Raw genomic sequence first — 24,061 nt, 5'->3', positions numbered from 1 at the left:
TACAGGTCTTCCCTTCAGAGCTATAGATCTTCTAGAAGAATGAGGCTGTGTCATTTATTTTTATATATTCTACAACACCTACGTATAGATCTTTCCCACAGTAGGTGTACAACAAACATTCTGTGAACATATGAATGGTCAGGGCTTTTCAGTTCCCCATAACCAGTAGATTTAAATGGTTACAAAGCTCTGACAGAACGAGAAGAAAACAAAGTTTTCTCTTTATCAGAGTTATTAACTGTCATTTTCCTAGACTGAACCAATGTAGGATAGAGAAAACCATGTGAGGTCTATACTCAATGAACTGGAAAAATAACCCCATAGCACTGATAAAGGCCTTGGATTTTCTGACATAATCTGATTTCACGAACTAGGCAGTCAACATTCCTAAATTAAGTTGTTGGGTTTTTTTTTTAAGATTCTATTTTTAAGTACTCTTTACACCCAACACGGGGCTCAAACTCACAACCCCAAGATCAAGAGTTGCGGCTCTACCAACTAAGTCAGCCAGGCGCTCCTCCTAAGTTTAATAAACTAGTAGTACTCAAATTATGTATATTCAATGCCAAGAGAATAATAGCAATGAAAGTCTTTAAAGAGCAAGACTTGTAGGCAATAGGAAAGGTACACAGCCATAAACCAATATTCTTTCCCAATTAAGCTCTGATATTCATGAAAATATTTTGCCCTTAAAATTTTCATTTAAAGAGGGACAACTGGGTGGCTCAGTCAGTTGAGCATAGGGCTCTTGGCTTCTGTTCAGGTCATGATCTCATGGGTAATAGGATCCAGCCCCTCCTGGGCTCTGCACTCAGCGGGGAGTCGGCTTCCTCTGCCCCTCCCTGCTACAAGGACCCGCTCTCTCAAGTAAATAGATAAATCTTTAAGAAAAAAATGTTTCGGGGCGCCTGGGTGGCTCAGTCGTTAAGCTACTGCCTTCTGCTCAAGTCATGATCCCAGGGTCCTGGGATCAAGCCCCACATGAGGTTCCCTGCTTGGCGGGAAGCCTGCTTCTCCCTCTCCCACTCCCCCTGCTTGTGTTCCTTCTCTCGCTATCTCTGTCAAATAAATAAAATCTTAAAAAAAAAAAGTCTCATTTAAAGAGTAATTCTCTATGTACTGATTTGAGAAAAAAATCTCGCATTACGCAAAAAAGCAAGATGTGGAAAACTATGCTATCTTTTGTATTTAAAAAAAGGAGGGCGCCTGGGTGGCTCAGTCGTTGAGCGTCTATCTTCGGCTCAGGTCATGATCCCGGGGTCCTGGGATCGAGCCCCGCATCGGGCTCCCTGCTCCGCGGGAAGCCTGCTTCTCCCTCTCCCACTCCCCCTGCTTGTGTTCCCTCTCTCGCTATCTCTGTCAAATAAATAAATAATATCTTAAAAAAATAAAATAAAAATTTTAAAAAGAAAAATTAAAAATAAATTCATATCTGTACATATGTAAAGAAACTCTCAAATGACAAAAAAAAGGGAGTAACAGTGATGGACTTTGAAACTAGGCAGGTGAGAAACAATGATGGAAAACTTCCACTGTGTATCTTAGTTTTTATAAAAATTTGAACTAAACTTTTAAAAATAAACTGTTCCAACCATAACAAAACAATTCACTTATAAGAGCAAAGGTATTTGGAGTAACCTTGCTTCGCATTAAAAAAAAAATACTGTGGGGGCACCTGGGTGGCTCAGTCGGTTGGGCGGCTGCCTTCGGCTCAGCTCATGATCCTGGGGTCCTGGGATCAAGCCCCACGTCCGGCTCCCTGCTCAGCGGAGAGCCTGCTTCTCCCTCTCCCTCTGCCTGCCACTCTGTCTACTTGCGCTCTCTCTCTGTCAAATAAATAAATAAAATCTTAAAAAAAAAAAAAAAACTGTGATCCAAGGAGCTAAAAGTCAATTAAAAACTCACTGACAGGAATCAGCTGTCATATTGTAATAATAGGGTCCCATTCAGTTTAGTTTTATATTGTTTGGTTCAATATAAAAAAGCATGTGAACAGAAAAACCCAGCCTAAAATTCATAGGGATCCCAAATGGCCAAAACAGTCTTAAAAAAGAACAGACAGAGGAATCACACTTCCTTACTTCAAAACCTGCTGGAAAAACCAGATATCCACATGCAAAAGAATGAAGTTGGACCCTTACAGCATATACAAAAATTAACTAAAAGGGATCAAAGACATAAATATAAGAACTAAAACTATAAAACTCTTGGGGAAAAAAACATAGGGGGTAAAAGCTTTGTGACTTTGGATTTGGCAACAATTTTTTTTTTTTAAAGATTTTTTTAAAAGATTTTATTTATTTTGAGAGAGAGAGAGAGTGCCCACACACAAGCAAGAGCAGGGGGAGGAGCAGAAGGAGAGAGAGAATCTCAAGCTGACTCCCTACTGAGTGCAGAGCCCGCCACCCTGAGATCAGGACCTGAACTGAGACCGAATCGGAAGCTCAACCAACTGAGACACCCCGGCACCCCTATTTTTTTTAAACATTTTACTTATTTGAGAGAGAGCACGCGCACATGTGCACACAGATGAGCGGGGGGGGGGGGGGGCAGAGGGAGAGGAAGAGGCAGACTCCCTGCTGAGCACAGGCATCCCAAAAAGATTTTATTTTTAGGGCACCTGGGTGGCTCAGTTGGTGAAGCATCTGCCTTCGGCTCAGGTCATGATCTCAGGGTCCTGGGATCAAGCCCCGCGTCGGGCTCCCTGATCCTCGGGGCAGTCTGCTTCTCCCTCTCCCTCTGCCTGCTGCTCCCCCTGCTTGTGCTCTCTCTTTCTCTCTCTCTGTCAAATAAATAAATATACATATATATATTTTTTTAAGATTTTATTTATTTGACAGAGAGAGACACAGTGAGAGAGGGAACACAAGCAGGGGGAGTGGGAGAGGGAGAAGCAGGCTCCCCGCTGAGCAGGGAGCCCGATGCGGGGCTCGATCCCAGGACCCTGGGACCATGACCTGAGCTGAAGGCAGACGCTTAACGACTGAGCCACCCAGGTGCCCCAATAAATAAATCTTTAAAAAAAAAAAAAAGATTTTATTTTTAAATAATCTCTATCCCGACATGGTGCTTGAACTTAAAATCCCAAGATCAAGTCCCACACTCCACGAACTGAGCCAGCCAGGTGCCCCAACAATTTCTTGAATATGACACCAAAAACACAGGTAACAAAAGAAATAATAAACACAATCTTATTAAAAACTTCTGTGCAGGGCGCCTGGGTGGCTCAATCAGTTAAGCGTCTGCCTGCGGCAGTGGGGAGTCCGCTTCTCCCTCTGCTCTTTCCCCTGCTTATGCTCGCTCTCTCTCGCACTCTCGGTCTCTCTCTCTCAAAAAAAATAAATAAAATCTGGGGCGCCTGGGTGGCTCAGTCGTTAAGCATCTGCCTTCAGCTCAGGTCATGATCCCAGGGTCCTGAGATCGAGCCCCACATTGGGCTCCCTGCTCCGTGGGAAGCCTGCTTCTCCCTCTCCCACTCCCCTGCTTATGTTCCCTCTCTCGCTGTCTCTCTCTCTCTGTCAAATAAATAAATAAAATCTTTAAAAAATAAATAAAATCTTTAAAAAAATAAAAACTGTGCATCGACACTACCAACAAAGTAAAAGGCAACCGACAAAATGGGAGAAAATATCTGCAATTATACATGTGATAAAGGATTAATATCCAGAACGTATACAAAACTCCTACCAGTCAACAACAAAAAAAACAACCCAATTAAAAAAATGGACCGGGGGGTGGGAAGGTGGGAGGGGAATGACGACACTGGCTGGCCCAGTCAGAAGAGCATGAGATTCTTTTTTTTTTAATTTTTTTAAAAAAGATTTTATTTATTTATTTGAGAGAGAGAGAGCACAAGTAGGCAGAGCGGCAGGCAGAAGAAGAGGGAGAAGCAGGCTCCTCGTCAAGCAGAGGGAGAGCCCAATGCGGGGATCGATGCCAGGACCATCTTTTTTTTTTTAAGATTTTATTTATTTAGGGGCACCTGGGTGGCTCAGTTGTTAAGTGTCTGCCTTCAGCTCAGGTCATGATCCCAGGGTCCTGGGATCGAGCCCCATGCTGGGTTTCCTGCTCAGTGGGGAGTCTGCTTCTCCCTCTCCCACTCCCCCTGTTTGTGCTGTCAAATAAATAAATAAAACCTTAAAAAAAAAAGATTTTATTTATTTGAATGAGAGAACATAAGCCGAGGGGAGGGGCAGAGGGAAGGGGAGGGAGAGAGAGAAAGAGAAGCGGGCTCCTTGCTGAGCTTCGGGAAGCCCAATGTGGGTCTCTATCCCAGGACCAGGAGATCATGACCTGAGCCAAAGGCAGACAGACACTTAACCGACTGGGCCACCCAGGAACCCCAAAGCATGAGATTCTTGATCTTGGGGTCATGAGTTTCAGCCCCACGTTGGGTGTAGAGATTATTTAAAAATAAACATACCAAAAAAAAAAAAAAAAAAGGGCATGGTCTTGAATAGACATTTCTCCAAAGAAGATATACAAATGACCAATAAGCACATGAAAAGATGCTCAAAGTCACTTATCATTAGAGAAATGCAAATCAAAACCACAATGAGATACCACTTCACACCAATTTGGATGGCTTTTATAAAAGCAAATAAACAAAAAATAAAGTATTGGTAAGGACATAGAGAAGCTGGGACTCCTTGTGCATTGCTGGTGGGATTACAAATGGTACAGTCACTGTAGAAAACAGTATGGTGGGTCCTCAAAAAATGAAACACAGAATTGTCATATGATCCAGCAATTCCAACTCTGGGTATATACCCAAAAGAACTGAAAGCAGCGACTTAAACAGATTATCTATACACTAATGTTTACAGCAGCATTATTCACAACAGCCAAGAGATAGAAACAACCCAAGTATCCATTGACAGATAAAAAGATAAAACGTGGTTAAAAAAATAAAGATGAAAGCTACATAAATGGGATATTATTCAGCCTTAAAAAGGAATGAAATTCTAGGGTACCTGTCTGGCCCAGTCAGAAGAGCATGTGACTCCTGATCTTGGGGTCATGAGTTCCAGTTCCACGGTGGTTGGAGAGATTACTTAAAAAAATAAATTAAAAAAACTAAAAAAAAAAAAAAAAAAAAAGAAGGAAATTCTAACACACACTACAAAATATGGATGAACCTTCAAAACTTTATGCTAAGTGAAATGAGCCAGACATAAACGGACAAATATTGTATGATTCCACTTATATGAAGTACCTAAAGTAGTCAACTGTGTGGAAACAGAAAGTAGAATGGTGGCAAGGGGACTGGGGATTGGAGAGTTGTTGGTTCTTCTGTTTGTTTGAAGCAGGCCCCACGTCTAGTGTGGAACTCATTGCAGGGCTTGAACTCATCACCCTGAGATCAAGACCCGGGCCGAAATCAAGAATCGGACACTGAACTGACTGAGCCACCCAGGCGCCTCTATTTTTCAATAGGTACAGAGTTTCAGTTTGGGAAGATGAAGAAGTTCTGGAGACGGACAGTGGGGACGGCTGCACAACAAGAGAATGTACACACTGTAACGTATTGTAACATACGTTACAATGGATACAGTAACGCCCCTGAACTGCATACTTAAAAATGGTTAAAATGGTAAATTTATGTATATCTGACCACAGACTATATGCTAAATTTACCATGATCTTTTATTTATTTATTTTTTTTTAAAGATTTTATTTATTTTTTTGACAGAGAGAGACACAGCGAGAGAGGGAACACAGGCAGGGGGAGTGGGAGAGGGAGAAGCGGGCCTCCCGCTGAGCATGGAGCCCGATGCGGGGCTCGATCCCAGGACCTGGAATCATGACCTGAGCCGAAGGCAGACGCTTAACGACTGAGCCACCCAGGCGCCCCTACCATGATCTTTTAAAAGAATGTCTAACATTTACTGAATAATTATTATCTGCAAGGCACAGAAAAGTTAAGTCATAGGTCTTAAAACTGCTAGTAAGTGGTGGGGCAGAAATTTGAACCCAGGGCTTTGGACTGCAGAGCTCTACTTTTGATCATTATAATGACCAAAGGGTATTCTAGTTTAACCAAGAAAAGAAAGCTTTCATGTAACTAAGTGAAAAACATCCACCAAGAGTAGTAGCAGTACTAGACTATTCTCTTACATCCAGACAGCAGAATTCAATCTATGTGTAACACTGAGAATGGCTGATTCGGGGGCAGGGGCTGGAGGGACCACCGCAGAGCTTCCCCGAACAACAAGGAGAAGCTCAAGTAGCACAGCTAGGCAGCACACCAACATGTGCCAAGCAGTCCTGGTGACAAGAGAACTGCAACAGCAACTTCAAGGGCTTCTTCAGTTAATTTATAAAGCCTTAAAACAATGACTAAAAAATCTCACTGCTGGGGCGCCTGGGTGGCTCAGTTGTTGGGCGTCTGCCTTCGGCTCAGGTCATGATCCCGGGGTCCTGGGATCGAGCCCCGCATTGGGCTCCCTGCTCAGCGGGAAGCCTGCTTCTCCCTCTGCCTCTGCCCCTCTCCCCGCTTGCACTCACGCACTCTCTCACTCAAATAAATAAAATCTTAAAAAAAAACAAACAAAAACTACAGCTCAAACAGGTCGCACCTAATTAAGACCTGTAGTACATCAGTAGATCTCAGAAATTTTTACACCCCTACTTAGGCTACAATGATCTTATTCCCTTGAATCCTCAAGGTTTTTCAAAAATGCAGCACTTATTTTTAAGCTGTTTCTGTCCTCTGCAAAACATAGCTATTAAAGATCTTTCTCCAGTCACCCATATTCCTTGAAACCTTTTAGTTCAATACTAATGCATTATACAGAATTTAGATGGCAAACAGCTCTCCAAGCAGAAGGTGAAGAGTTAAAAATGAAGGCTAATGAAAATTTAGTATTGGATCTTAGTGCAATAAGAGACCAATATTCTAGTTTCCACTCATTTAGCACAAAATACCTGGATTTAAAATACTCTAAAAAAACCAAAACTGGGGCACCTGGGTGGCTCAGTCCTTAAGCGTCTGCCTTTGGCTCAGGTCATGATCCCAGGGTCCTGGGATTGAGCCCCGCATTGCCTTGCCCCGCATCGCATCGGGCTCCCTGCTCAGCAGGAAGCCTGCTTCTCCCTCCCATACTCCTCTTGCTTGTGTTTGTTCCCTTTCTCACTGTGTCTCTGTCAAATAAATAAATAAAATTTTAAAAAATAAATAAAAATAAATTTTAAAAATTAAAAAACCAAAACTTTCACATTTATAATGCACTCAGCTGTGGAACTGAGCATTCTTTACTATCTGAATTATAAAATAAGAAAAGAACAGCATCAAAGTAACATACTAATTTATTCGTGGACACTTACTACAAGCCAAAATCTAGTATATGGCAAGAATGGCATGCTACTCACATCAAATTTTCATAGAAGATAATATAGGGTCTTCTAGCCACCCTGTCCAGGGCAACAGGAATACACAAGACCAATTACTTCAATCTTTTTTATAGCAATGCAGCAACCTAGCCATATAGATGTTAAAGAATGATTAGAAAACTGCCCCTCCCTCCAAAAAGTATTATCCTATTGGGGAAACATTTTCAATATTTTCGCTGGTAGCTCAAACTTTACGATAAAAGTTTGAAATTCAGGGGTGAACACCATTCAGGTAACCCTTATGCCTTTAAACAATTTCTCCAAGTTTTGTTATGTTTGTTTTGTTTTTTAAAGATTTTATTTATTTGACAGAGAGAGACAGCGAGAGAGGGAACGCAAGCAGGGGGAGTGGGAGAGGTAGAAGCAGGCCTCCCGCGGAGCAGGGAGCCCAATGCGGGGCTCGATCCCAGGACCCTGGGATCATGACCTGAGCCGAAGGCAGACGCTTAACGACTGAGCCACCCAGGCGCCCCTTGTTTTTAATTTCAAGACCAACATACTGCCTTCAAAGAACTGGAAACCAAAGGTATTGCTCCTTCTCTCCTCTGAGCCCCAGATCCCTCTGCATACCTCACAGTCGAAATGATGGGCTTTACAGATTCCCTAGTGTGGTACTAACATCTTCAGAGAAAGGAAGGGCTTTTGTTCTTGGCTCCAAGGTTTCTGTTTACTTACAAAGTTGCAACCTCACTCTCCTGCTTCTAGCACATTGGATTAAAGATGGCGGGGGCAGCAGCTCAATTATCCTCCTGGGAATTCATTTAAAGTCAGGGCCAAGTTGGATGAGCTACGCCATTTGCCTTAGAAGATTCATGGGGGGAAATGGCAGCCTCCATACCAGTGAAGTTTCTAAAAAATAGCTTAATGCCACCATTCTAGTTCTCTGGAAAACCAGCACACAAAAGCAATCAATTCCCTCATTCCAGAGTGACAACCCTTAAAAAACTTTCAACTCAAAGAGGAAAGCAGAACAGCAAAGTGCAGTAATCTCAAAGCATTGAGATCACTAATACCTTAAGAAGCTCTTTCATGGTCAAATAATCGTGAGAACCTCTGCATACTTTAGCCATTCTTTTACCACTCCCAATGTACAACGTATATTTAGACACGCAAGGCTCTAAGAAGTCATGCCGTAAAGAAATCTGCCTTAACTTAATTTAACCCAGAATTTTTCAAAACACTATTTGACCACATAACTTTTTTCACATAAGACCTATTAATGGGGGGTGCCTGGGTGGCTCAGTCGTCAAGCGTCTGCCTTCGGCTCAGGTCATAATCCCAGGGCCCTGGGATCGAGCCCCGCATCGGGCTCCCTGCTAGGAGGGAAGCCAGCTTCTCCCTCTCCCACCCCCCTGCTCGTGTTCCCTCTCCAGCTGTCTCTGTCAAATAAATAAATAAAATTAAAAAAAAAAAAGACCTATTAATGGGCACCTGGGTGGCTCAGTTGGTTGGGCAACTGCCTTCGGCTCAGGTCATGATTCCAGGGTCCTAGGATAGAGCCCCACATCGGATCCCTGCTCTGCTGGGGGGGGGGGGGGCGGGCGGGGGCTTGCTTCTTCCTCTCCCTCTGCCGGCCGCTCCCCCTGCTTGTGACCTATTAATACTATTCTATTTTTTGTTTGGTTGGTTTTTGTTTTTGTCTTTTTAGGGCTATGAGAAATGTTAGGAGAATGGTAAGATCACAACTTTTCAGGTCAGGCAGAACGATTAGATACTGGATTCCAGCAAAATGACACTATCTCTGGGAACTGGGCTTTCTCATCTGTAAAATGGTCATAATGTCTCCCCCACAAAGTTACCATAAGAATTAAAATAGTACAAAGCCTTACACAAAGGAAGTGCTCAAAAAATGAGTATACATTTAAAAAATTCCTTTTAAGGGGCACCTGGGTGGCGCAGTTAAGCATCCAACTCTTGGTTTCAGCTCAGGTCATGATCTCAGGGTCGTGAGATCAAGCCCTGCACTGGGCTCCACACTCAGCATGGAGTCTGCTTGGGTTTCTCTCTCCCTCTGGCCCTCCTACTTGTGCACACGCTCTCTCAAATAAAAAAATCTTTAAAAAAAATTAAAAATCCTTTTAAGTTCTCAAAGTTGCAAAAATGCAATAAAAAAAAATCTGAAGGGGCATCTGGGTGGCTCAGTGGGTTAAGTGTCTGCCCTCGGCTCAGGTCATGGTCTCAGGGTCCTGGGATCCAACCCCACATAGGGCTCCCTGCTTCTCCCTCTCCCTCTGCTCCTCTTTCCCTGCCCCAGCTTGTGCTTGCTTGCTCTCTCCCAAATAAATAAAATCTTTTTTAAAAATCTGAGAAAAAATTACAGAATTCATGACTGAGACACTCCTTGAGAAGGGTAACTTTCCAGGATTTTGCAACCTTTTTTATCCACTGGGATACTGGGAAAGTCTTTAAATCTTCCACATTTAAGGTGACATACAGGAGTACATCACACATACTGATGAAAATGGCTATGAACAGAACACATGTTGCAGAAGAGTATTTTATGGCTTCAATGATAAAAAAAAAAATGGGGGCCTCGTTTCAATATGAACAAGAAAAAAGGAGTTGTGAGGGAAGCTTAGCTTGTGTCAGCACATAATAATTAACAATTTGTATAGTGCTGTACATTTATAAAGCACCTTTACGTATAGCCTCATTTGACTGACACAGAAATCTAGTGAAAGAGATAAAGCAGTTCTTGATCCCCATTTCTAAGGTGAGGGAACTATGGCTTGAAGGCTTCAAAGGACTAAGCCAAGGTCACACAGATGATAAATGGCAGAGCAAGGACTCCAACCTTGTACATAACAAAAGGGGTACCTTCTAAATGTATGCAACATTTTCTCATATTTATATCTCTAATATCTTTCAGATGACAGGTACCATGCTAGGCACTGGAGACACAACAGTAAAAAGACATGGTATCTTTCAGGATGTTTACAGACCATTGCGGGGAGACAACATTTATAGAGTGAGATCAAGGAAGAAAGCAAATCTAAGTCTCTCTGGGAAAGTCAGGAGAAGGCTTCCCAGAAAGTAGCATTTGAGATGAGACCTGGAAGCTTATCTAGGAACTAGAACTGTATCTGCTCATGTATAAACTGTAAGGGAGAAAGGTAAGGCCAGATAGAAAGGCAAAGGCCAAGATTACAGGGCCTGAATATTGTGCAAAATTTAAATTTTACCTTTCTACAATAGGAAACTAATGAATACTTTTGAGAAAGGCCAAGAAAACAATCAGATCTCTATTCAGACCATTTTGAAGCCAATATGATTGAGAGTTTAAAAGGCAACAAAACTAAAAACAAAGAGAACTATAAGAGATCCCAGCAACCTCCCAAATAAGAGTTGTAGGCCTGAACCAGGAGACCAGCAATAGAGACAGAGGTACCGGTTCAGAAATATTTAGAAAGTAATAGATAAGAAAGAACTGACAATGGTGCTCCCATTTCTGGCTTAGGTGACTCAGTGAATCACAGAAGGGGAGCTGATGATGAAAATGCTGAGTGTGAGGTACCAATGGAATACAGAAGTGGGTCTGTCCAGCACACAGTAGAAAACTGGCAACAAGAGGTTGGAGTTTAGGAGAGATGTGATAATCTATGTGAATACATGAAGGTTTTTTTGAGTAACAAGTGTTATTTACCATTTCAATGGGAAGGCAATAATTTTATCATCATAATTTGTATGATGCTTCAAAATTCACACTTTAAAATCCCGTATTATGTTAATCACATTTCCTACTTTTGTTATAAACAATCATGAGATTAGGAAAACAGTTATTATTCTTATTTGATCAACAAATATTTATTATTAACTACATATCAAGTACTGTATCAGGCATTAAAACACCAAAATAAATCCATGCTTTTGTGGACCTTGTATCATAGGAGGGGAACCAATAAGCAATAAACATTAAAAAAAAGGGGGGGGGGGGCCTGACTGGCCCAGTTGGAGGAGCATGCAACTCTTGGTCTCAGGGTCATGAGTTTGAGCCCCACGCTGGGTATAGAGATTACTTAAATAAATAAACTTTTTAAAAAAGGCAATAAAAGTCAGAGAAAGACAATTATCATATGGTTTCACTCAAGAAACAGTGCAGAGAATCAGAGGGGAAGGGAGGGAAAACTGAATGGGAAGTAAACAGAGAGGGAGGGAGACAAACCATGAGAGACTCAACTATAGGAAACAAACTTAGGGTTGCTGGAGGGAAGGTGGGTGGGGGAATGGGGTAATTGGATGATGGGCATTAAAGAAGGCACCTGATGTGATGAGCACTGGGTGTTATAAGCAACTCATAAATTATTGAACTCTACATCTGAAACTAATGATGTACTATGAGTTGACTAATTGAATTTAAATTAAAAAAGCAATAAATGTAACAAATATGTTATAAGCACTGTAAAAAAAAAAATAGAGCATGGAAAAATCAGGAGTGAGAGGTGAGAGTTGAAGGCACAATTTTAAGAGATCTTACTGAAAAGGTGACTTAAGCAAAGACTTGAAGGTAAAGAAATTAATCATTTGTATTATCTCTGTGGGAAAAACTAGCTATTTCCCACAGAGGGAATAGCTAGTGCAATGGTCCTAAGATAAAGAGTGTGACTGATGTATTTAAGAAACAAGTCAAGGTGGCTGGAATGGAGTAAGCAAGAGGAAGGATGACAGAGATCAACAGAGAAGGGGCGGGGAAGCGCAGATCATGCAAGACCCTACAGGCCACTGTAAGAACAGACTTTTACTCTGAGAGAAATGGGAATTTAAAAATAAGGAGCCTGGGCGCCTGGGTGGCTCAGTTGGTTAAGCGACTGCCTTCGGCTCAGGTCATGATCCTGGAGTCCCTGGATCGAGTCCCTGGATCGAGTCCCGCATCGGGCTCCCTGCTCGGCAGGGAGTCTGCTTCTCCCTCTGACCCTCCCCCCTCTCATGTGCTCTCTCTCTCTCATTCTCTCTGTCTCAAATAAATAAATAAAATCTTTAAAAAAAAAAAAAAAATAAGGAGCCTGATGAGGGTGGGTAGGATGGGGAAAAAATATTAGAAGCCTTATCCAAAATCATAGCTAATAAATGGCAAAACTAGGATTTGACTCAGGATTTCTAGATTCTCTACACCTGTGTTCTACTATTCCAATTTGCCACTTACTAGCCCTACAACCTCCCTCCCAGGAAGTCTGAATTTAAATGCTCTCAAAGAGCTAACTCCGTAAATATTTTCTAGGTAAGAGATGCACTAACTCTCTGGTTAACATTTCTAATCCCTCACAACTATAACGGGAATTTATTAATTCTGATGTCTAATCTAAATCCCACTGACATTCCGGCCTATATTTTGGGTAATTCAAAATTCCACCTTCCGGGCGCCTGGGTGGCTCAGTTGGTTAAGCAACTGCCTTCAGCTCAGGTCGTGATCCTGGAGTCCCAGGATCGAGTCCCACATCGGGCTCCCCACTCAGTGGGGAGTCTGCTTCTCCCTCTGACCCTCTCCCCTCTCATGCTCTCACTCTCTAATAAAATAAAATCTTAAAAAAAAAAAAAAATTCCACCTTCCCCCAAAACGAGACAAGATCAAGAAAGCTTTGATCAGGAGGCTTAAAGCATGACTTTCAGGTTCATGTAATGGTAACCTGAATTATTTAAAAAATGTATACCATTCAGATGTGAAAAGCAAAAAGAGAATGGCTCGGGAATGTGGACGTATTGTCATTTTTGTTAATACTTTACTAGTTAGTATTAATAACAATTAAAAGTTTATATGTTGTCAAAGAAGTTTCTGCAGTTATTATAACTTTAAGGTCTGGGATTTGACCGGTTTCATACCTCAAAAGTAACAAAATGTGTTCTTATTCATCTGTTGCTTTTGGTACTATAACCCAAAACTCCTGTAGTTTCTTGCCAGTTAATGGCAATTTAAGGCAATGATAAAGATTAGAGGATTTTAAGGGACATACCATCTAAGAAGTAGACAAGCTTAGCTCTTTAATGACCCTGGGTCACTCCTTTCCTACTGAATGAACTCAAAACCACATAGGAATATTTCAGATATCCCTGAAAAGAAAAAATGGAACATGATATTCTTCAATGCTTTCATCCTTACTACACAAGTACAGGAGCCTCTCTGCTTCATGGGCTCTGGAGCCACCAAGATCCCCAACCAGTACCTACAGAAAGTATCACAGGAATACTGAGGATAAACCAAACAATACAGCTAAGAGAAGGTTTCCCCCTAAAAGGCACACCATTTCAACAAAAACCGAACTTCCTTATGTATCTTTTCCCAAGCTTAGCCAATGCAGGGGAACTGCAACTTTGTGTGGCATTGTCTGATAGGTTGGATCTTTTCCTGAGCAAGAAATGGACAGCTTTACGCCGGGGCTAGATTTATAGTCAATCTGGGTGTGTCTTTTTTTTTTTTTTTCCTCCCCTCCCCTCCCCTCCAAACTGATTCAGAAAATGCCTGGCTATTGTGCCTTGATACATGATGATGCACGGCTTTAAGTACTGTAAAAGGTCTGGGAAAGAAAATTCCTTGGTCCTAGTTAAGTGTCAAATCTTACACTTTCTCTAGCAGTTGTTTTAATCAAACAACATAAGCATTCTGAGTGCAGAGGGGCTGCTTGTTAACATGCTTATCCCAATGGGTTGGCTGACACGGAATATACTCCAGAGTCTAGAAACCAGGACAGCCCAACTGCTGTTCCCCTACACATGCACCTCCAGCTCGGTGGGTGGGGAAGATAAGGAAGAAACAGTAAATTGAAGCAAGAGGCCTGGTTTACATACAACATACTGCTGAAAGCTAGGATGAATCCAGGGGTCCCAGCATTTGATCAGGATACTATTACTGACACAGTGACACCCTCCTCCCACCCCCACTCTGCTGTTCTGTAACCAAAATCCAACCTGAAGGTCTGGCCAGGCCAAGCCAGGGAAAGGAAAAAAAAGAAAAAAAAAAGGTATGGGGGGGGGGGGGGCATTGGAAACATTTGTCCAAGAAAGGAAGAAAGAAAGGGGGCAGCACACAGGCTTTTGAATATACTTTAAGACTATGAGGTTCAGAAAAAAATTTTCACAACTTCCCTCCCAACACCCATGGCCTTATGCTAAACACAGCAGTAAAAGTTACTGCCAGAACTTAGACTTGAAGGGCTGATCAGGGAACCTGGTCAACACCGTTCCTAGACAAGTATTTGAGTGCAGCCTCTATTCAGACCCTTTTCGGACTGCCTCTAAACAGGAAGTTAACAGACATCACACACACAGGAGGCAAACCACAGTGTCATAAAGATGGATGCTGCTGTCAGCTACAAATTCCTCTCACTTCATCGAAAGTGTTCTCTAAGTAAGGAATAAGCAGGACAAAAGTCCGTAAGCCTCACCTCTTCTCAAACTGGGTCACTCAGCCTACAGGTCTGGCCTTCTGATTCCTACTGATAAATATTTATCTGCTCCATTCCTTACCATGAGGACTACAACTGCCTCTAGACTAAAAAATTATATTCCTCTAAAAATGGAAGACAGCACTAGCAGATCAGTACTCCCACTAACTCATTATTCATACAACCTACCTGTTTAAAAAGCCCAAGGAAAGACTATCCTGGACCCAATCCATCCCCAAAAAGAGACTAGGTATCAGTTACAAAAAAAGCAGTTATTCCCAAAAGATGCGGGGCCTTCCTTTGAAATACATCCAGGCCCTCCCCAGCACCACCTTTAGGAGCTCCAGAAGTAGCCTCCTTACCAATCAAGCACACACAGAAATGTTGCTCTAGAACAACACTCTATCAAGATCACTCTGACACCAAAAATATGAGTCAGACCTCAAGGAAGAGTTTAGGTCAGTGCATCAAAGAAAAAGCAAAAGTTCGCTTAATCTCCAACATATAGACACGCTGCTGCCAGAAAACAGTCAGAAATCAGTGAACGGGGAGTGGGGCTAGACGACTGGAGAAGTGAGAGGGAAGATTTCACTTTGAATCACATGCACGCACTATCTATCCAAAAACTAAATTTTTATAAATAAAAATGTTTCAAAAACTCAGAAGCATCAGCTCTTCACCATGGTTCTGTGAGACCTGCCTTTACTCCAGCTGCTGCTAGTCCGAATCTCTGTTGCAGTCGGGCCTGAAAGCAACTGCTCTTTTCCTTTGCTGAAACACAGTAAGCGTCCCCCAGCTCTCTCACACGCACACAAAAGCCCTCCAATTAATCATTTATCGGAAATGAGAAAACTCGTTCTGGGGAGGCTACCTGACTCTCCGGATGACAGCAGAAGAAAAGGCCGACGGCTAGCTCGGCTAACTGGCACATGCCACCCACCCACCACCAGTGCCGCCACCTCCGCGCCAGCCCCAGCAGCTAACGTCGCGCGTCTGCGGGGGGCAGAGTCCGGAGAGGCGAGCGTGCCTTTACGAGGGGGAGAGCGGTCCCGGGCCGGCGCACGGCACCCACAGGAGTGGCTAGCTCCGCGGCGTCACTGCGAGCAGAGAGGCAGAAAGTACTCTAAGTCCCGCTCCGGTCCGGGAAGGGCCAGTCCCAGCTCCGTCGACCCCCGGGCACTGAACTGGGAGGCACATCCAGAGCGCCCCAGAAGCCCCGCCGAGGAAACGGGCCCCCACCCAGCCGGGGACCATTCCCTTCTCCGACGGGAGGGCGACGGCATAAAGGGGCACGGTTCTGCGCTCCCGATCCCTTCTAAATAAAGAGAATTCCCCCGCGCTCCCTTCACCCGAAGGACCCCCCGCGGGTCCCGGCGGCCGGCGGACCGGGGACTGCGCGCGGGGAGCGGCCCCCATATCCCCGAGGGCACCCCCGGGGGCGGAGAGAGTTGGGGGGGCGCTAGAGAGGAGCCGAGGGGAGCATGGCGGGCGGGAGGCAGGGAGTGGAAGCGGGGATGGCGGGGGAAACGGGGCGCGCGGGAGGCGAGAAAGAGTAAAAGCAGAAGGAACGGAGGGACGCGAGGCGGGGGCGCGCGAGGCCGAAGGGAAAGGCCGGGGAGCGCGCGCGCGGGGCGGGGGAGGGGACGAGGTGAGGGGAGCGCGAGGCGGGGGCGCGCGGGGCCGGGCGGGGGAGGGGGACGCGAGGCGGGGGCGCGCGGGCGGGCGTCGGCTCGCGGGCGCTTCCCCTCCCCCGCCCTCCACCTTTCCCTTCCCCCACCTCCGCCACCGCCGCCTCCTCCCGGCTCCCTCCCGTCCTCGCTGCTCGCCGCCCCCGGGCGGGCGGGCGGCCAGGCGGGCCTAGGCCAAAGCTCCTCACCTGGCGGTGGCGGTGTAACTCCCGGCGAGCTCGCCTCCTCAGGCGGCGGCGGAGGCGTCGAAAAAGGGAGGCGACGGCACAGTGGGTTCCGGGCCCCGCCGACGGGACCGGGGGCGGGGGTGGGGGAGGGGGGCGGGCCGGACCGGGGCGGGCGGGCGGAGCAGACACTGCGGTACAGACGGGGGGCAGCGGCGGCGGCGGCGGCGGCTGCACCGGCGGCGGCACCACACAAACAAGGACGCTGATTGGGCAGCTGCCAAGCGCCTCGGCTCCGCCTTCCCCACACGCCACGACGCCCATTGGGCGACCTCAGCCGGCCTCCCCGCCCTCTTCTTCTCGGCCACACCAATAGGAGGCGGGGTGCCGGGACTACACCCCACCCTTGAAGAGTGAGTGGCTGGAGAAGTGATGATTGGCGTACATAATACCCAATCCTAAGCGGAGGAGGGGGATGGTCTAGCGGGGGCGCGTTAATGGGTACCTCGGCCAGTCCCAGACACATCCGGGTCTTCAGCAGCCCATTAAGTGTCGGGGGTCAAAAAATCGCTTCGGGCTGCAACTTTACCTTAGAGACGTTTTGGTCCCCAGGCAGCCGCCGTACCCCAGTATCCCCAAACTGGGATTCCCTCTCGGCCCGCTCTCATTCTTCCGACTCCAAAGATGGAGACTGGCGAGCGGCACTGGGCTCTGCGTTGGGTGGTGGTTCATCGCGACAGAATCCCGGAATTTGACGATGGCAGTGGCCGTAGGCGCTCGGGCCTCGCGGTCTGCGCGGGGCGTGGCCTGCCCGCGTCCGCCGCAGGCCTCGGGCTTCCTGGTCTGCGTGGGGCCCCGCGCGGTCCTGCGGCGGCCCCGGCCGGGGCGGCGGCCTTGGTGCTGGGGGCCGTCGGGGTCTGGCTGGGCGCGCGGTGCGGGGTGCGGCCGAGCCCGGCGCCGGCGGCGGGGACCCGGTCCCGCAGAGCCGGCGTGTCAGGGAGGGGCCGGCGCTAGCGGTGGACACTGTCCCCGCCGCGGTACAGACCTCACGACGTGCCCGGAGTTGCCCACGATGAGTGGCACCGCTGAAATCCGCACCCGCTAGATCAAGAAGCAGGCTCAGGAACGTTGAGTAACTTGCAAAGGTCAGACAGCGCATTAGTGAGAAAGCGGTGCTTTGAACGCAGAACTCCCTGGCTCCAGAAGCACTAGTGTGTTCCAATCACGTACAGGTCGCGCCGTGCAGTGCAGCGGGTGGAGGGGGCCCCGTGAAGACAGGTGCGCCCTGAGCACACGCACGGGCCGGCCCCGTGTCACCGTACGCGGGGAGAAGCCTTGTTTCATTCTTGCAGTGTCCGCGGGAAGAGCACGGTCTCTGGAGTCAGCCTGCCTGGGTTTGGGTCCTGGCGCTACCTCTTACCGGTTGTATGATTTGGGTGCAAGTTACTTAACGTCTCTTCTCTGTGCCCCAGTCCCTTTATCTGTAAAACGGGAATGATGGAGAAGAGTGCCCAGCTCATAGGGAATGGTGAGGATTATAAAATAGTACATTTAAAATGTTCAGGACAGTGCCAAGGACACAGTAAGCACTCAGTAGGCATAACAGGAACTGTAATGAGTTTTCCTCACTTTTCCAACCGTTTCACTCCCTTAGTCCTAAATTCAGCTTCCGTTGGTATTCGACTTGTACCTGCCTTGCCTGCACGGAAAATCGTTTCTCATATTAATGCTTTCACTGACTCATTTATTTAACACACAAGACAGAGGGCCCATCGTGTTACCAGACACCCCTCTATGTGCTGGGGACATAGCAGTAATTGGGCCAGAAAAATCACTGCTCTCTTTCCCTAACCTGCTGCTTTGCCCAGTATCACTCCAGTGCGTTCTCTGCTGCCTGACGAGCCGTTCTTCAAGGGCTGGGAGGAGAAGGGGAAGCGTGGTGGTTAAAGATGCCAGCCTGACGAAGATACTGGTGAAGCCTGAGAAAATACCTTTCAACAGAATTAAAGTCAGACCGTGGAGGGGACTTTCAATCTGGAGGGATCCAACTCCAGGGAAGACACGTGTGAGGCCGCTGTCTTGGCAGACCTGACGATCCCCTCTGCAGACGACCTGCTTGTTGGTTTTCTTTTTGAAGCTAGCATTGATGGAGTGTGCTTAGCACTTGGTGTGGATCGCATAATTAATCTTGATAAACCATCTCCTCAGTTTGCACACAAGGAAAAACTGAGGCACAGGAGTTAAGTATTTTGGCCGATAAAATTAGTAAGTGGCAGAGACAAGATTTAATTAGAATTTTGTCGTACCCAAGCCTGTGTACACTCTGAAGTCTGGGAAGAGAAACTGGGCCAGGATGAGGCATGTCCTCCCTCATCCAGCTCCCTAGGCCACAGGACAGAGATGTCAGATGCCCTAGTGAGTACTTTGCTATTGGAATTTCCAGATATTCTTGTGGTTAAAGAACTCTGTAGTCCTGTCCATCTGACTGTAGGTCTCTACAAGGAGGCCCAAAGGTGAGAAGTACACGCTGGAAGTAAGGAAGATTATCGTTATTGTCTGAATCAAGGGGCGCTCTAGACCATTAAGATTGTATGCTCTGTTAAAGTAGGGACTGAGCCCTAAAATTCTCTCTATAATTCCAGCAGTTCAGCTCTCTGCTGGGCATACCACACAACACTTGTGATGTCAGGGAAGCAATTGCTTCCTTGCAGAGATGGGGAGAGGTTGATTCTGGGGAGTGAGGTCCGATCAGAACCTGGGCTGATGTGAGGATTTCCCCTCTGAAGAAGGAGCCTCCTAGTCCCAGGCAGGACAGAGGGTATTTCCTAAGCCCCAGCTTCCCTCCTGTGCAGCTCTTCTAGGACACACGAAAAGCATCTACCATACTCAGCGCAGGATGGGGAAGGGTCGGTCCTGTGGCTTGATGTTCCAGAATTCAGAAGTACTACTTCTTGCTTCCTCCACTATTCTCCACCCACCGAGAATTCGCACTAAAGCCGCATATAAGTTATTCCCCCCACTGACACTCCTGCCCTCCTTTTGTTGGCTAATTCCCTTTGGTGATTGGTTTTGCAGCTTTCTTCCTGTGTTTATTTCATTATACAGGAAAGGGAGGATTCTGAGTGGGCCTGTCTCCCCGTTGCCCACATTCAGTGAGCTCCTTAATCCTTGCCCTATCTTCCTGGTCCTGTCCCCAGGCTGAGCGCCTGGCTGGAAGAGTACTGCCGGCAGCTAGAGCAACTGAGGGGGCCTAGGGTGGCCGCCAGGGCTCCCAGGGTGCTTGAGAGCTGCCAACACCAACGACTAGGGAGAGGGCTGTCCTCTCTGTGGCGATACTGGGGAAGCCGGGAGGCGAAAGCTGGGGGGAGGAAAGAGGGCAGAGATGAGCTCAAGGCCCCCGGAGAATGGAGCCTTTGTGTGGGGTACAAATGAGGGACAAGGGGGTGATTGTGTGGGAGGGCCGGAACTGCCACACAGACTGGCACCACCATAGCCAGGACCAGATTCACCCCTCTCCTGCTCCAAGAACTCCCTGAGCCCCAAGGGACCAGTACCAGACCTGGTCAGGGAAAGCAGGGCGTGCCTGAGGCTGCGAGGGATGGAAAGGTGGAAAGGAGGATGTGCAGCCAGGGGACAGAGAGAGGTACCCCCTGCCATTATTCCAGATCCAGGAAACAGGAGACAGAAGGAAAAAGACAGAAGCAGCTTTTACTATATTTACATCCAACAAAACTTTGCAAGGAACAATCCTTACTGCGTAGTCAGGGCCCTGGGTGGGTGAAGCATTCCCCATGGCGGAGTAGATGGGAAGGATTAGGACTGGACGGGGCCCCGGTTCTTCCTGAGGGGAGCGTGGGGCCCCTCCAGCTCCCTCCTGACTTTCCAGGAGCTACAAACCACTGAACCATGGTGCCCCGTTTCCCTTCTCTTTCTCATCATCCCTAGGAACCTCATAAGCAAGGGGGCTGTGGCTCCAAAATAAATAACTTAAAATACAAACACTGAAGTAGAAAGATATGATGGAGGGCTTTGGGTTGCTTCAGCAGTTCCAGGGAAGAAGGACCATCACTGGCGGGGAATGACATCCCTCCCTCCCATTCAGGGCAAAGGCTCAGTAGCTCTGTATCTTTCCAGTTGTTTTTTAAAACAAAAACTTAGAAAATGACCAGGGCAGAGCAGATCTGTGGGTACCCTGGAGGAGAGTTCCTGGTATAATTTGGGGAGGAACAGAGCTGTGCCAACTCCTGCCAGGCCTCGTACAACATCAGCGTGAACATACTGGGCAGGTCGGAGGTAGGGGGATTGTGACTTTTGTTCGCAGTGGGTCCCTCTTGCTGCCCACATCTGGAGCCCACGGCTGGGCCTGCTTCCCAGCCTGTTCCCAGCTCCTCTATGAAAAGAGTAGGAAGGCAGGGTAGCTCTAGAATCCACTCTCCCTCAACCTCCCCACCCCAGGCTGGAGAGGAAAGCTTAAGGGTCCCTAGCATTCCAGAGGTGCTCCAAAACATTTCCGGCAATCAATGGCCTTTGGGGTGGGCATCTGTGCCCGTCGCTGCCTCAGCTCCTCCTTGCCCATGCTGCTGGCCAGCTTGTTAAAGGCGGACTTGTATTTCTTGTCGAAGGCCACTAGGGAAGAGGGTGGAGGTATGTCAACAGGCTACAATTCGACAATCCCCCCCCCCCCATGACCCCTGGCCCCAGATATTTCCACTCCTTGGCCCCTGCCCGCTCCCTTACCTATGTCCACACGGTCCTTGCCTAGAGCAGCCATCGTCAGGAATAGAATCTCACGATAGATGCCCCTGCAGTGGGGGCAGAGGGTGGACTGAGAGAAAGGGGGTACGGGGCCGGGGACAGGCCAGGGACCTCCCAGATGGGAGCACCATACCTCTGCAAGTGCAGGCCAGTGGGAGGCGGCCCTAAAGTTTCCAGCAGGAGCCCTACAGCCTTGTGCACCTCACTGAGACCCACATGGCGCAACACGGCCTCCAGCAGCTCCAGGTTGAGGGGTGCGGGTATGGGGCCTGGCCATACCACCCGCTGCGGGATCTGGCCTGGGTGAAAGAGAGGAAGGCGGCCAGGGTTACTGAGCCCTCTGGGCGTGGGACCCACCCCTTCCCAGCCTAGGCCAAACACCAGACTCACTGTGGACCCTCCAGAGCACGTAGAGAGGTGGGCAGCTACTGGGATCGGGGGTCAGGACGTCCCACAGCAGCCGCACCTGCACGGATGCTGGGTCAGGCGTCAGCCAGGGAGGTGGGGCCTGCAAGGAGCCAAGACAAAGGAGGCAGACTCATGGGACGGCAGGCAGAGGGCTGGAAACGGACCAGCGAAGCTCCAAGAAACAGAGGGACGTTGTGGGATATAGCCAAAGGGAAGAGGGAAAGAAAGCCTCATCCCCGTGAGTGCGAGCTCTCCGAGAGCACCCACTTTGTTCTGTGAGCTGCTGCATCCCTCGTGCCTAAAAACTGCCCGGAACCCGAAAGGTGTCCAATAAATGTTGGTCGAATAATAGATGTCAAGGAGTCACCGTGGTGATTGTGTACCAAGCCCTACACGGGCGTTTAACAACCCTGGGCGCTGGGCACTTAGGCCGTTTTACAGATGAGAAAAACGGAGGCTCGGGCATGAAGTGAAAAGGCCAGGGGTCGGACCAGGTGCGACTGACTCCCAGGCCTGTGCTCGCTCTACTCTACGGGGCCTGAGGGGACAGACCCAGACGTGAGGTGGCGAACCCCCAGTGCAGGGGCCACGGGAGGGCACTGACCTGCGGGGGCGGGGGCCCATCACAGGAGGCCAGCACCAGGCATGGCAGAATACTGGGCAGGCGCAGCCGCTGGAAATACCACAGAAGGTTCCAGAAGATGATGGGGTGGGCAGCAGGCAGCTCAGGCAATGCCAGCACCTCACTGCCCTCATTTTCCACCAGCGACTCCAGCTCCTTACGCAGCACCAGGGGGCTCAGGTACGCCCAGGCCCCACCCTCAACCCGCCGGGAGGCAGCCTGCCGGGCACAAAGAGGGAGGAGGGCGCTACAGGGCGGATCCGGCCCCAGCCTCGGAGCCCTGCTTCCCACTGAGCCATCACGTCCAGCAGCTTCCGAGATGCCCCCGTGCCCTCAATGCCCGTCACGCCCCACCACTGGGCAACACACACAGACACCCATTCCTTGTGCCCCTTTGGCCCAGCCCTTACCCCCATGTGCCCATTGCAGAGCTGGGGCTCATCCAGGGCAAGGCAGAGCCTGCGGTCACTGAGCACAGGGCCTGGGCCCCCAGGGATGGGAGCATCTTTGCTGTTACTGGCACCAGCAGGGGCACGCTGGGGGCTGGGGGCACTGTAGGGGGAGATCGGGGGTCAGCCCTTGAACCTCCGCCTCCCTGTCCCACTCGTAGCACTTGCCCTGCTTTGGGCACCTGGGTCGGGAATCAAGGGTCTGGACACTGAGCAGGGGCACAAAGGGGCAGGCGCAGAAGGGGCAGATGGTGTTGAGGTTGGAGTCATCGGGCGCCCAGCCGGCCATGATCTCCTCGTCGTACACCAGCGAGTCACAGGCATGGCACAAGGAGCAGCTGGAGAGCAGGATCTGCGGGCGAGAAGACGCCCCCCCGGGCTCAGGAGCCCGGGCTCCTTCCACCGTCCCCAGCCCGTCTTTGACAGAGGGAAAGGCGGGGAGCCTGCACGCGTGCGTTCAAGCACGTCTGCGTGGGAGGGGTTCTCCTCACTTCCAGGGAAGGCGGCTGCGAGGACCCGGGGGTGTCACTGAGGCGCTCTGAGGAGCGGCGCAGGCTCAGGCTGCTGACGGAAGACTCGGAGAGGTCCCACTCACTGCCCAGAGAGGCTGAGCTCTGCCATCACAGGAGAAAGCGCCATCAGCCGGCCCTTCTCCGGGCCCTCTCCCGGGGCCTCCGGGGGCTAAGGCCAACGGACCGTCCCCTCCCTGGCTACCTCAGAGGCAGTGGATCCAGGCCGCTCCCGGGGGCGCAGGAGGCTGTCCATCGGGCTACGGCGGGCAGGGGGAGGCAGGTCAGGGGGCAGCTCAGGTGGGGCAACGCGGGAGGCAGGGGAGCGGCGGGAAGGAGTGAGCAGCTGTTGCAGGCGGGCGCCCAGCCCTCGTCTGGGGGTGCTGGCCTCCTCCTGGTGCCCGCCCGCCTTGGGCGCCCGCCCACTTGGCCCTTCCAGGGTCTCAGTGGACTGGGCACTCAGGGCTGAGCCCGAGTCCTCTGGGCTGCCTCCGGGGGCCGGCTCCTCGCCGGTCAGGCTCAGGTCTGAGAGGCTCCCGTCGCGCCAGGGTACAGGTGAGCCCCGGGGCTCCAGCACCCCTAAGGCCTCTATCACTGCAGGGCAGAGAAGAATCAGAGAAGAGGGAGCCTCGCCCGCCCTCCAGGAGCCAGGGAAACACAACCGCCCGCCACACAGACTCCCGCGGTGGCACCCCCCCCCC

At 48.9% G+C, this 24,061-nt stretch overlaps 2 protein-coding genes across 5 annotated transcripts in view; both read right to left on the bottom strand.

Annotated features, from left to right (window-relative positions):
* GATAD2B (GATA zinc finger domain containing 2B) overlaps positions 1–17,377 on the bottom strand; it is a 91,297-nt gene extending 73,920 nt beyond the window's left edge. For 2 of the 4 annotated variants that reach the window (XM_032398602.1, XM_032398601.1), the window contains exon 1: positions 16,642–16,760. Coding sequence is in view for 1 of the 4 variants with exons in the window: in XM_032398600.1 (XP_032254491.1) it covers positions 17,207–17,349 (143 nt within the window). In the remaining 3 variants the exon portion in view is untranslated. Of the gene's footprint in view, positions 1–15,636; positions 16,206–16,641; positions 16,761–17,206 lie in introns of those variants that run through there. The other 2 variants (XM_032398600.1, XM_032398603.1) reach the window with 2 other exon arrangements.
* Positions 17,378–19,766: 2,389 nt separating this feature from the next.
* The window catches only part of DENND4B (DENN domain containing 4B), a 5,683-nt gene continuing 1,388 nt past the window's right edge, over positions 19,767–24,061 (bottom strand). The window contains exons 3-11 of the mRNA XM_032398711.1: positions 23,566–23,954; positions 23,343–23,465; positions 23,034–23,203; positions 22,813–22,954; positions 22,385–22,621; positions 21,763–21,880; positions 21,506–21,671; positions 21,355–21,419; positions 19,767–21,243 (exon numbers count right to left, since the gene is read on the bottom strand). Of these exons, the coding sequence (XP_032254602.1) occupies positions 21,098–21,243; positions 21,355–21,419; positions 21,506–21,671; positions 21,763–21,880; positions 22,385–22,621; positions 22,813–22,954; positions 23,034–23,203; positions 23,343–23,465; positions 23,566–23,954 (1,556 nt within the window). The 3' untranslated portion in view covers positions 19,767–21,097. The remainder of the gene's footprint in view (positions 21,244–21,354; positions 21,420–21,505; positions 21,672–21,762; positions 21,881–22,384; positions 22,622–22,812; positions 22,955–23,033; positions 23,204–23,342; positions 23,466–23,565; positions 23,955–24,061) is intronic.

Source organism: Phoca vitulina, unplaced genomic scaffold, assembly GCF_004348235.1.
Source record: "Phoca vitulina isolate PV1807 unplaced genomic scaffold, GSC_HSeal_1.0 scaffold118, whole genome shotgun sequence".
Taxonomy (NCBI): Eukaryota; Metazoa; Chordata; class Mammalia; order Carnivora; family Phocidae; genus Phoca; species Phoca vitulina.
The sequence above is the reverse complement of the archived record's forward strand: the minus strand, read 5'-3'. Positions and strand labels throughout refer to the sequence as shown.